Source organism: Acomys minous (genome assembly GCF_964271855.1).
Source record: "Acomys minous genome assembly, chromosome: 17".
Lineage (NCBI taxonomy): Eukaryota > Metazoa > Chordata > Mammalia > Rodentia > Muridae > Acomys > Acomys minous.
Window position 1 is genome coordinate 26,845,280 of NC_140500.1, and position 13,824 is coordinate 26,859,103.

The window sequence follows — 13,824 nt, forward strand, 5'->3', positions numbered from 1 at the left end:
CTGCCTGCTGCACAGCCTTCCCTGCAGTGCATGGGGCCACTCGCCTGTTCCTCTTCTGAGCACACACTTTCTTGTAGGACTGTCCGGTAACGCCCTACCCACATCCACTGCTGTTCCTCACTAGTAAGCTGTGGTCAGTACGTGCCCGTCGCTTATTTCCAGCAGCTGCCTTTGTAGCTTCCCAGAGGCACACAGGCGTGAGTGTTATCAGGAGAAACAGCCTTTCTGGGGAGTTAGCTAAAGCATTGGCTCTCAGGACCTCAGGCCATGGCATGACACGGACCATCCTGCTTGCACGTTGCAGGAGAGCTTCACTCTTTCCCGTAACTCCTTCCCCTTCACTTAAGCGCGGACTGGAGAGGAGCCCAAGACTTTCTGTGCACAGGAAACTTAACCCTGATGAAAAGTAGATTCCAAGGACAGCTTAGATATTCTGTAGTTGATCCAGACTCCCAGGTTATTCCTCTTCGAAAGAAAACAATACGAAGTGTGCTGTATATGGATTATGTGTGTAGTTCATACAAAATAAAACAAAGTAAGCATTTGTGAAATCCAAAGTAAAGCAGTTGCAATTCATGCTTTGGCTGTAACCAGGACTGAGGCATTGGATAGCCCCTTACTGAATGAAACAACAATGACTGAGCTAGACCAGGGGGCAAGTAGATCAATAAACAAGTGATGTGACCCAGGGGTAAGTGGGAAGGAAGGCCTGGAGCCCACTGTCGCTAGCGTTAATGATCCCTGTAAAGGAGAAGCTGAGCCACCTAGCCAGTGGGAGGCACTAGCTTTATCTTAGCAGCTACCTACTTAAATCTGTAAAAGGGATACCTCCCCCTCAGGTGATGAGGGACCAGGAACAGCCTTCTGGGAAGCCTCCTCCCAAAGTCTCCAGCTACGTGTGCCAGTGTAGTTGGAAGACTCTTCCTGAGACCGTCATTTGCCTTACCAAGGACCAACCATTTGTTGTGTGTTGTTAATTCATGTGATTTAAAGAGTTTCACCAGGTTTTGTTGTTTTTTCATATGTCTTAGTTTATGCTTTTCATTGTTTTGGGTTTTGGGTTTTTGTTTGTTTTTTGTTTTGTTTTGTTTTGTGTTTTGTTTTGTTTTGTTTTTTAGTTAAAAATGTTCTATGTAAGGACTGGGCTGGTTTTTTGTTTTTGTTGTGTTTTGTTTTATTTTCTCCTGTGCTGATTGCATGTTCTCTGTTGATGTCTTGTCCCCGATCTTGACACTGGCCATCTTGTCTGTGAAAGGAGGCGTTCCAGCGGCCTTGCTTGATCAGAAGAAAGGGAAGTTTGCTTGGTTTAGTCACTCTACAGAAACCCATGGTAATGTCTCCTATGCTTTCTGTGTGTAAACATGTGTCCTGGGAGAATGCTTCTCTTGATGTCTAGTGTGTATATATGTATGTGATCTGTTGGGGTGTGGTGTGTGTGTGTGTGTGTGTGTGTGTGTGTGTGTGTGTGTGTGTGTGTAAGGCCACTGACCCTCATCTTATCTGCTGGATAGAGCCAGCAAGCATGAAAACCAGCACCAACTGTTCCCCAATAGAAGATGGAGCCATTCCTTTTGATAGTGGCAGCCAAAATCAAAGTCACTTAAAATGCAAAATTAGCACTGGTACTGAAAGTGGCTAGACTTTAGATTATATGCTTACTCTTAAGGCCCAAGCCACTTCTTTCCAATTTTGGTGTTTTTCCAAGCCTAGCACTACCACTTTAACACTGCTCCACTCACATACAAGGGGTTTTCTGAGAGCCAAGTGTCACAGAGTCAGGTAGCTTCCTACATATGGCTCAGCCCTTCCAAGAAGGAGACCTGTAGAGTCAGAGGTGGCTAAAGATAAATGAACTGAAAGGCAGAATGCTCCTCACTTTTACAGCTTATTACTTACTATGGATTGTCCGCAACTCCCGGAAAACTCTGAGGGTCCCCATTCCCAGTTCCCAATGCTAAACTGTCTCAAATGACTAGTCTCACCCTCGGACCTGAGGCCGTGATATGAATGTTCATGCTATAGAAACTGGTCAACATTCCAGGCTATTCTGTGCAGTCCAGTTGTATGACCTGGGTCAGCTTCCCAGTCTCTGACTTACCTAGATGTAGAGGAGAGACTTGGTCAGTACTGTAGCAATCAAGGTGAACATAGGACAGGGACAGTGCCCAGCCACTAGTCCTTTCTAGGCATAGCATGGGACCTTGACCATCATGCCTACTCTCTAACCCTCACTTTCCTTCCCTGTGAAAGACACGTTAGAGCTGGGTAACTCCATGGTCTCATCCAGCCCTTAATATCCATGAGATGATGCCTGCATTCTCTATTTGAGAAAGAGCCCTAAGTCAAACAGAACTGCCCCCATGGAACGGTCAAAACATAGCAGGTCTCGGGGCTTCTGCCTGTGTCTTCCATGTTCTTGAAATGAGTTTCTTCACATCCACCTGACTTGTCTTAAACCAAAAGAGAAGAAACTGGGGAAGGTCCACATCATCAACATTACCATATAAGCAGCGGAAGTCCTCCCTGGACTGCGGTAGTCATGGAGACTTGTCACTGGTGTCACATTCCCACTAGTTGTAGATGTTGTGCCTGCTAAGAGCTGGGGATTTCTTTTTACTTCCTCTCAGTCTACTCTAGAAGGAGTGTTGGTCCAGGATTCTCTAAGGAGGTATTGCTGAAACCAAGGGACTCACTGTGTGTTTTAGTACCTAGCTCTAATCCCAGCACTTAGGTGGCTAAGGCAGAAGGATTGCAAGTGTGAAGCCAATTTGGAATATATCAAAACCCTATATTTAAAAAAAATTAAGAACATAAGGGATTCATATTCACTAAAAGGATGACAGTAGTTCTGAATAATTTTTTAAGCTGAACTTTCATTTCATAGAATAAATACTACTAAAAGATATGGCCTCCTCTAAGCCACCATGCAAAGGCTAGGCTAGACAACCCCCTCCTGGAAATCTAGCCTGCTGATGCCTTGGAGTAAGATGCTGGGCATTGCTTGGGCAGACTGGCTCCTGGAGAATAGGGTAGCTTGTGTCTCTCTCTAGATGGGGTGTCGGGGCTTCTGGGAAGGGAGATGGCATCCTGCGGTCTCCCTGTGAGCCACATTTAAGAATGATTTTATGGATCTGGCATCTAGACACCTCCATTCCTTGTGTCTGCCATGTTGTGTGAGGCTCAACACTTGCATTTGGGGCTTAGTTGCCTCAAGCCCATCGCATCAAGTGTGGTCCTAAATGCCATTGTTTTAGAGCTGGTTTGAAAAGAAAGAAGCGGGCAATGTCTTATGGATCTTCTCTCCCTGTGGTCATTGAGATGCAAGTGGGAAACTTCCAGAGCCTTTCTGAGGCTACGAGGTTGAGGGCAGAGGAAGGATACAGCCTTCCGTTTTACCCAGATGTGTCCTGTAAGGCAAATGGCCTGATCACCAGAGTCCCTCCTGCATTCCCACTCATGTGCAGTGTCCTGGCAACTTATTGACTTCTCTAGCCTGCTGAGGGCAGCACCAGGCCCCGCCCCCCACAGACAGGCCAGCAGATGGTACCCAGCCAGCCCTGGGTTAAGATGGTATCAGGCACTAACACTCTTCTCTCCTCTTTCTCTCCCCACCCTCAATTGCCTTCCATGCCCCCTTCACTCACAGTGAGCATGCCCACGAGTGAGACTGAGTCTGTCAACACTGAAAATGTGGCTGGAGGTGACATCGAGGGCGAAAACTGTGGAGCCAGGCTTGCGTGAGTACTTACAGCAAATTTAACACTGAGTTCTTCTTGGGGCAAGGCCTGGGAGGCTGGATCGCGGAATAGAGTGGTATGGCTCCTCGCTGCAGGGGAGGATCAGAACTTTAGTTGACCACCTGTGTTCTATGTGGAGAGAAAAGAGGCCTGGGGTAAGATATGGCCTCATACGTGATAGTGGGCTCTTCAAGTTGAATTCCATCCTCAGCACTTCTGTGAGGGCAGCCAATCAAGGATGCTGAGCCCTTTTCATCCCACCAGAGAAGAACAGAGGGTAGGGAGTGCTATGATGTCTAGATTTGGGGGGGTCTCTTATTCCCTTTCCTCCTCCTCCTCCTCCCTTCTCTTCCTCCTCCTCCCTCCTCCTTCTCCTCCTCCTTTTCCTCCTCCTCCTCCTCCTCCTCTTCTTCTTCTTCTTCTTCTTCTTCTTCTTCTTCTTCTTCTTCTTCTTCTTTTTTCCATAACAGCCCGTAGGTCAGGGTCCCTGGTGCTACGTGACCACCCTTTCCATTCTGACAAACATGGCCTCAAAGAAAATCGCCAGCTAAGAAACTACACTGCCGGTGATGACCGTGCTGGTCCTGTGTGGCTCTGACCTGCCCTTCTAATGAAGGGGAGCACTGCCTGGTGTACCACCTAGAACTTCCTTAATGTAGAGCAGAGGTTCGCAATCTTCCTAATGCTGTGACCCTTTGTTGTGGTGACCCCAACCATAGAATTAGCTCATTGCTACTTCATAACTATAATTTTGCTACTGTGATAAGTTGCAATGTAAAGAGCTATAATGCAGGATATCTGACATGCGACCCCCAATGTGGTCATGACCCTCACATTGAGAACCACTGGTTTACGTGGTAGCAGTCCTCCCAACTAAGCCTTCTGCCCACTCCTGGCTTCTGAGAGCTTTGACCTGGGTCTTAAGCAAATATGAGAGGTGGTCACAGTCTTGAACACAGAACTGAGTTATCCAGGTCAGGGACCCTCACTCCCCTAAATGAAGGGCGAAAACGTTTCATTAGTAAAATTGGCAAAACTGATTTGATGACTAGTGTCACAGAAGCAGAACCTAGGGGATAAAGAGTGTGCCTCTTGGCAACCACATCTAAGCTTGACTTTGAGAGGCAATGACTGCTTTCCCTATGGCCATGACAGTGACAGCTATACCCTTGTCTTGGCCACTAGAAGGAACTTTGAACAGAAAGCTCTGAGTAGGATCAGCCCAAATAAAGTGTGCCTCCAAACATTGCGTGGGTAGAGCAGCGCCATCCCCTGTAGCATGACTCGCTGCTCTGCTGACCCAGGCTTCTCACAACAGTAGCTGCAGGCAAATCTGAGTATGCCTGTGAGGGAGCCAGAAGAGGGCGGTGGGCAACGCTGAGGAGCAGAGCGGCCCTGCAGCCAGGTTCCAGGGTACACAGGGGCTGTGGCATCACTCTCTCTGACAGTGGCACCAGGGAGTCTGCACTGCAGATTTCTTAGCATTGTTGGGAAGCAATTATTGTCAAAGTGTTGTTAAAATACGGTGCTAATTACATTTGTAAGCAGCACTCCCAGCCTTTCTTCATCTTCTCTCTTTTGGAATTGGACAAAATAAGCACTTGAGTTTCTAGAGGTGGCCCCAGATAGTAATGACCAGGGCAGCCATATGCAACCCTTCTAGTCTATTAGTTCTAGGCCTTTCTGCTTGCGAGACATCGAGGGTGGGGAGCACAGAGGAAAGACCATCGAGCTTATTACAGCACTGGATGTGGGGCATAGCCCAAGGTATAAACCAGGAGGGACCAGGGAGCTGGCTCTCGGAACTCACTTAACAATGCATTTTAGGAGTACATGATGCTGTGTTGGAAAGCAAGCATGATTACCCCCTGTGGAGGGAAACTGGCATCTGCTAGGCTATCTGTCACCTCCTAGGAAGATGTACTCTCCTGGCTTCGAGAGCTATCCAGAAATGGCTGCTCTTATTCCTACACATACCCAGGTTGATGTGCATCTATGCTGCATATAAAAGATAGTACCTTGCCGGAATGAGCATGCACTTCATCAACTGCCGTCTTTCCCCATCTCCCAGCAAGACAGCCACTATCGCTATCAGTCAGAGAATTGGCTTGAGAAGAGAAGCAAGCAGAGGGCAGAATGAGAGATGTTGTCTTATAGCACTGAGTTAAAAGTCTCAAGGTCAGGAAGGGGGCCGCATGCAAGAAGACCAAGACCAGGGTAAAGTGGTTGCTTGGGTGGTAGAGAGTTGTAGGAAAAAAAAAAAAAAAGAAAAAAAAAAGAACTGCAGCGTTACACAATCCAGTGACAAGAGAGGAGAGAAAGGAATGACTCACCAAAACTTGACCAGAGAAATTGGTAACAAGTATGAAACCAAATTTGAAGAGGGGGTCCAGCCTGAAGGATGAACAGGTGCAGTGTGGACAGCAGAGTGAGGGGTAAAGGGTGAGGGGTTCACTTCTGAGTAGAGGTGGAGACTGGCAATCAAGGCCATTGATAAAGTTATAGGACAGAGTTTGCTCAGGGAGGGTTAGGAAGCGGAGACGAAGGCCGTCCATTGGGGAAACTGACCCACCGAATAGAAGGAAGCAAGCAAACAGATGGTTACAGTGGGAGACATGAGAAGCGGGTGTCAGAAAAGCCCTTTCTGTGGACTTCTATGGCAGCACACAGCCTATGACGGGTGGTAGAGATAATTGTCATCCAGTAAAGTGTCCCCAACTCCAAGGAGCTGTGGGAAGAGGTTGACTTGATTAGTCCTGTACTCTTGAAGGATCGCTTTGGCACTGGGGACGATAGGAAAGAGGGTGCTCCACTAATGAAGCAGCCAGTGGCTGCTCAGATGGGATGATGGTGGCCTCAGGTTGTATTGTAATGTAGGGACAGAAAGAGTATGTCAGTTTTCAGTATGGCCTAGAGCTCACCACTCTAAGGGGCTTGGGTGTATGCTGACTTTAGGAACCAGGCTCAGCAAGGGGAGGGTGGAAGTTTGCCAGTGCAGAGCACCCACCGAAGCACTGAGGCCATTCAAAGGGAGAGAGCAAGAGGCTAGGGAAAGGACAGGGTGCTATGGCAGCGAAGGGATGGCTTTCGCTGCCATCAGGGCAGTCTTCAAGGCACCGAGAAGCCAGTGAAACCCAAAAGGCTAAAGGAGCTGCAGAAGGTCAGAGCACAGGAAGCAGAGTTCCTCCGCCTTGCGAGATGACGGGGAGCTGACATCAGAAGCATTGGGCTGGCCGGTGACCCCGGCCAAGCTCCTTTCTCCCAGGAAAGGGACAAGATGGCCCACTGATTCCATCAGAAGCCAGAACGGACACCACCTTCTAAGGCTACTTCAAAGGGCACCACTCCCATCTCTTTGACATACTTGGTTCCGTGTCAGATCCTACATGAATAAGGCATTCTACAGCTTGAGAAATCACACGCCAGAGACCCATGTGGCATGAAGACACCCTTCCAGCTCTGCGGGCCTATGGTTCTGTAAGGACTGTTGAGTCAGAAGCACACTGGTCAGTGATGGGACTCACTGTAAGGTCCCATCATCTTCAGTAGGGTTAGGGTGGATGTTGTAGAACTGTGAAGGATAGCTGGGAGATACAGTTGGGAAACCTGGGATTGCTAGGTGTGCAGCCCTGGGTGTTCTGATGACTGACACTGTTGATGTGGACGTGGCATCTTCAAATTTTTTGGTTCTTTTTTATAATTGAAATGCTCTTTAAAACAAAACAAAACAAAACAAAAAACCAATTGTGTGAATGTAGATAGGGAAGTTAGTCACAGTGACCCAGCTAAAGACCTTATATCAAGGTCCGCATGGGCATCACTGAGGGTCAAGCTGAGCCCTACAAGTCAAGCCTGTCATTTGCCTGGGGTGAGTGGGAGGATCCACCACAGGCAAAGCCTGGGTCCTGGGAAGGAGGTTTAGGCTGGAAGTGGGGAGCAGCTAGGTTTAGCATCCAGCAGCTGGGCCTTGTTCAGCTGCGACGAGGTCCAGGCTATAGCCCCTCTTACCATAACAGCTGGGGTTCTGCCCAAGCTGTGGAGTTAAGGAAGCTGAGTCAGCACTCTGTCTGACTCCGCTAAAGGCAAAATGGGGACAATTCAGAAAAATAGTCTTTCCCACAGCAGGCAGTAAGTGAACAGTACTCAAAGGAAGAAGCAGCAGCAGAAAGTATAAACAGCTCCTAAGGAGTTCAAATCTTTCCCAACCAATGATAAACACAAAGCAAGTGACTAAGAGGAAGATGGTTTGGGGGGGAGGTTGTCTTTAATTTTTGAATGTCAAAATCAGGAAGGAAATATTTGGTCTTCCAGGTTGGTCCTAGAGGTCTAGGTGAGTACCTAGGAACAAACAGCCCCTGCCCAGTGGTGTGTTCCGGAGGTCTCGTGTTCTGGCTGGTTATTAACCTCTTCCACTTCCTTGCTCTTAACAAGTCCACTTGAGACAGGAAGAAGGAATGGCATACCACATGAATAGGAGTGATGGGAAAATCCAGAAACTTCCAAGCTACTCATGCGTGGTGGGTTTGAATACACTGGAGACTTCTGCTGTTTGGGGGGACTTTAGAGCCTGCACAGATTGCAAACGTCAGTAGGAGACAGACATGCTAAGGTGCTCAGTGCTCTCTGGCCCGTTTCTCCGCAGTAGGACCAGCTATTCCAAACACCGACTCTATCTCTACTGCCAGTGGTATGTTTCTATTTCATGACATAGCTGTAGCTGTAGCTGGCTGCGCCTGCATATAGGGAGAACCAAGGAATGAAAGCATCTAATCTGACAAAAAGGTCTGAGCCCAGCTCTTCCAGGACCCACTTGAGCGCCATTGCCCCTTTCCTATGTGCAGCCCAGTGAGCGCTGCTGTGAGGGCTGAGGAAGTGCGCTTGTATTAAAAGCAGATGGACGTGTTGGATACAGAGAACCTAAAGCTGTCCTCACAGGCTCCTGCTAGTGACAAGAAGCCTTCTTCATGTGAGGTGAACGGGGTTGGACATCAAGACTTGGAGCCAAGTAGGAAGGACACGAAGCAGTGGCCACACGTGGACAAGGAAGAATATTCACTCAGCTCTGATCTCCCCTTGTCCTGTATCACAGATTCAGTTCCTTAAGAGAACCCCCAAGTTCCTCAGTCTGAGGCAGGGTGGCGGGGACAATGTATAAGATCTCACTTTTGCTTGTGACTTAATTGGACTGAGGCTAAGGGTGACATTTGCAGGGAGGCCTCTGAGACTCTCCAAGAGAAAAGCCTGGGGCCAACCAGGCAGTCTTAAAGATCCCCGAGCTCAGTGCATCCTTGCTGCAGAGAGTAACCTGTCTGCCTGTCTCCGTTTAGCAGCCAGTGAACATTTCTTCCCCTGTTAAACCGTGGCTCTAGATAAACGCTGCTGTCCTGGGCTCTAGCTCCCCACCCCACCCCCACATGCTCAGTTAACATGTGATTAAACCCTGCAGCCTAGCAGGCAGCCTTGGGGGTGGGAAAGGGTTGTTAGTTAACAGTTCCGAGCAATAAAGGCATTTGCCTCAGCCTCTCAGTGCCCCAGAGATATAATTATCTCACGCACGATGGCTTTGCCACCTGTCACATCTTCCAGCTTTATCTTTTTTAATAAAAAAATAATGAGAAGGGTTGATGTTTTCTTGTTCCGTGACATAGCTTGTTTTTTGCCTGACTGGGACAGCGTAGCTTCAAGCAGTCACCTTCCAACATCCCTACAATGATCATTGTCACTTCTCATTTTTTTAAAACTCATTTTGTTTGAGAATTCCATACATGAGTACTGTATTTGCATTGTTCCCACTTCTTCCCCTCCCCTTTCACCACCTTCCATATGCCCCCTGCTCCTCTCAATTTCACGACCTCTTTGTCTTTAACTGTTATTGATATATGTTTATAAATATACAACCCACTGAGTCCGTTTAGTGTTGCTCATGTGTAATGTGTTTAAGGCCGACCACTTGGCGTTGGATAACCTGTCAGGAACCTCATCCCTGGAGAAGATGGACTCACCGTCTCCTAGCAGCACTGGTTGCCTGTGGTTCTTCATCTAGGAGACGGGCTTTCTGAGATTTCACCCCATCCGCATTTGGCATCTCAGTGGTGCTGTCATTTTGCAGCTCTTGTCCCTGGCCATTTGAGCAGTCTTGCTCAGCCTGCTGTTTTTGCTGGAATTCATCTTTCTCTTAGCTTCAAAGTTAATCAGGCATATACCTTTACATGTCTGAGGTTTTATTTTCTCAAAATATTTTGTCTCGATTGCTTACATGTTCCCCCTCCCTCCGCCCCTCCCTCCCTCCACCTTCCCTTTCCTGTATTTCTCTAGCAAGCCCCTCCCTTGACCTCTTCCCACCTCCTAACTCTGTACTGCTTTCCTGGAATCTGTCTCAAGGCCTTCCTGGGCAGTCTCAAGGCCCCCCTGAAGGTGCGCCCTTTCAGGACCATCCCATGCAACGATCCTTCAAGGCTGCGGTCATCAGAGCACCCTCCCTCCAGGGCTGCACCCAACTTCATACATGCACCATGTCCCTTTAGAGCCTGAGGCTATTTGTCCTAATCTAGTAATCAGCTCTGATGCAGGGGAGTGACAGCCTCTCCTTTGCCAGCTGGCTTGCCTATGCCTCCTAATCCAGCTCTGGGAGAGATTCTGGCAGACTGCAGTAAGGTCAGCGCTGTGAGCTTTCTGTTGGTGGGATCATCTTGTTGACAGGAGGGAGGCTTTCCGTTTGCCATGGCTCTCCTGAAGGGGAACTGTTCTTAGTCTTTTATGGGGTTTGTGGGCAGGTACTGATCCTCTCCAGGACTGTGTGCTCCCCTCTTCAGTGAGGATCACCCACACTCAGAATATACCAGATTTGTAGGTGTCAGCCGGGCCAGCCACATCCTAATACACAGTGTTCTCTCTGTAGCATTATGTCTTACCCCACAAATCCTTCCAGCGCCCACACATAGTCCCGGGGAACACCAAATTCCTCTGGGAGGGCTAAACACTCTTTACGTGGAAGAAAGTGAGTTCGCTGTCTTTGCTAATGTTTCCTTTTTACTCTTTCAGCCACCGGATCTCCAAATCCAAGTTCAGGTGAGTGAGATGCCAGCAACTCTTCTTCCTTCCGCCCCTCCAGCTTAGTCCCCAGCTACTGTGTCTGAGGACCAAAGTAATTCCTACCAGCATGGGTCCTTCTAGGGGCATACTGCTTCTTTTTGTATGGGGGTTCAGGATTTGCTTAAGGGAGTTAACTCAAGGGTGGAGGCTTGGATTCTCTTGGGTAGGCCCTGAGTGGTTAGGAAAAAAAATATGTCTACCTCATGCATAAGATAAAGTCAGTTAAAATAAATGTGCGAACATTTGTTACCACTTGGCATACTTCACAGCTTTGAGGATTACAGACAGAATGCAGATTCTGTCAGTGCTGTGAGACGGTGTCAGAAGCTTCCAGACTATCCACCTTGTGACCTGCCTTTGGCTTTACCTTCTGTACTTCTGCACAAAGACTTCTTCCCGTTCCTTGCAGCTCCTTGCAGGTTCCCAAATGTTCCCGACACTTTTGCACACTAAGGCTTTTTTTTTGTGGGGCTTTCTCTCCACTTCAATCACCATCTCCATCTCTATCTGGAAAAGTCAGACTTGTCGAGCAACACAAAAGTGACAGCATCTGTGGCACCCTGGGCACACTCCCAGGGAGACTAAATGGCCTCATTCTCCAAGGCTTTGTTGTGTCCTTGTCCTGGCACTTACCATATTGTACTCCAGCTATTGGCTTGAAAGCCTGTTGCCTCCACTGAACTTTGTCCGCACGCAGAGTCTGCTCAGTGCCTACCTAGTTACCCCACGACTGACTCTGCGAGCTCCCTGAGTGCTTGACTGGTTGTATATGCAGGATGGGAATGCAAATTTAGTTCTACAAGTCGTAGGCACACCAAAAAGTATTAGCCGTTTATTTTTCATAACACAGTCTTGCCTCCCTAGCCTTATCTGGGAGGTAGTGGGAGTTTAGGTAATCCTGAACTAGTTCAGCCAGGGGTTTACCAATAGTATATTTGAACCAGCTCCCAGAGGTCACATGTGCAATCGCTCAGAGTTCCTTTTCCCCGGCTCCTGTGAAAGGTCTAGTCAAGCAAGTGGCAGGTCTCTCTTGTTTGGACATCCACCACTCCAGACCATGCCATGTGCCCAGCCCCACACACCTCTGCCTCCTGAGCTCTGTATCCACCCATTCCCACACACTTCACACTCTCACGTCTCTCATAGTCCATACATCAGTTCTGGGACCTGGAACCCCAGAGCAGATCCTTTCCCTACCTGCACCTCACTCTGTGAACCAGCCAGATAGTGATAAGTGAGTTCCTGACGTTTTGGGCAGGACCTGAAGAGTCTACGCACAAGCCCCAAGTCCCTCAGCCCCCTCCCTATGACATCCAGGTGTTTCTAAGCAGGATCCTCTAACCTCTTGGCACCCAACACCCAAGCATTAAGATTAAGTGAGGACTCAGGTATTTGACACTCATCCAATTGTGATACCTCCCTTCTCCCGTGTTCTACTGGGATTATAAAATGCAGGATTCCTTCCCCCTTATTGTTCTTTCAAATCTATTTTTCTCCTTAGTGGAAAATCCCAGGGTGTGGTCAACCAGTACTGGGTTTCATTACATGAAAGAGTCCTCTCTAGATGTTCCTTCTTCATCTCCTACATGTGGAGAAGCATCTGGTGCATGACAAGGATTTAATAATATGGATGGATGGATGGATGGATGGATGGATGGATGGATGGATGGATGGGTGTATGGGTAGATGGGTGGATGGGTGGGTGGGTGGGTGGGTGGGTTGATAGATAGGTGGATGGGTGAGTGGATGGATGGATAGATGGGTGGGTAGATGGGTAAATGGATGGTTAGATAGGTGGGTGGGTGGGTGGATGGATGGATGGATGGGCGGGTAGATGGGTGGATGAGTAGGTGAGTAGATAGATAGGTGGGTGGGTGGGTGGATGGATGGATGGATGGGCGGGTAGATGGGTGGATGAGTAGGTGAGTAGATAGATAGGTGGATAGATTGGTGGATGGGTGAGTGGATGGGTAAATGGATGGATAGATGGATGGTTAGATAGGTGAGTGGGTGGATGGATGGATGGATGGATGGATGAGTAGATGGATAGATGGGTGGATCACCTGGTCTCAGTAAGACGTAGACTGGACAAACACTGAAACAAAATGTCACATTTGACAAGTATGTGTTACTCCCCACATAGTAATAGTAAAGAGATTAAAAATTGCAGTGAAAATGTTTCCCAGATTCTATCCTTACTACATGCAAATGAGGGAATCATAGATGAATGAATGGATAAACACAATCTGGAGGCTTGTGGAGGAGATCCCAAGCTTAGTGGACACTCACGAGTTTTAAGGACACTCTAAAACCTTCCTCTTGAACTGGACAATCTATACCTGTAGACAAGCCCCCAAGGCTTAAAGAAGCCCATAGTCACAGCTCGAAAACAGCCCCAGCCATCCTGCAGGTAAAGTCCTGCCTGGTTACTGAATCTGTCTCCGAGCATACTTTGGAAATGACTCTAATGATCCTATCAAGGAACAGCAGGAATTGAGACCTTTTCATGTAAAACTATTTCAACGTGAGTTAGTGTAACACATTTTAGTGACATAGCTTGTGTTCTTTCTGCCCCAGGACTTTGCAACTTAGATTTGCATTACATTTACTATATACATTAGTTTGGATCGGCCACATGTTGCTAGGGGCTGCCACTTAGACAAGGGAACTCTACAAATTCTGAGCAATTTCACAAGCAGCTGACTAACCTCAATCCTTCAGTCCACTGATGGTGTCTGGTTAGGGAATAGCTGAGGCTGGTAATGGATTGAAAATGCTAACAGAGTGATCACCATTTCCCAAAGAGATCTCTCAGTTGGGGAAAAAAATTAGTAATGACAGTAATAGAATTTGAGCTTCAAAATGGCCTATTTTAGGTACAAGACTGGATGAAACAAAGTCATAGTCATCTTTGAAAGAATGGTTTAACAGAGATTACAGGGGGAAATGAGGCAAATTAGATGATACTTGGGTATTTTGAATAGTCGGGCTTTCA

At 47.8% G+C, this 13,824-nt stretch overlaps 1 protein-coding gene across 31 annotated transcripts in view; it reads left to right on the forward strand.

Moving 5' to 3' along the window:
• Positions 1-13,824, forward strand: part of CACNA1C (calcium voltage-gated channel subunit alpha1 C) — a 557,751-nt gene that overhangs the window by 428,858 nt on the left and 115,069 nt on the right. For 17 of the 31 annotated variants that reach the window (XM_084766392.1, XM_084766407.1, XM_084766406.1 and 14 more), the window contains exons 10-11: positions 3,647-3,737; positions 10,779-10,805. In XM_084766392.1, the coding sequence (XP_084622518.1) occupies positions 3,647-3,737; positions 10,779-10,805 (118 nt within the window). Of the gene's footprint in view, positions 1-1,255; positions 1,331-3,646; positions 3,738-10,778; positions 10,806-13,824 lie in introns of all 31 variants that reach the window. The other 14 variants (XM_084766402.1, XM_084766399.1, XM_084766397.1 and 11 more) reach the window with 1 other exon arrangement.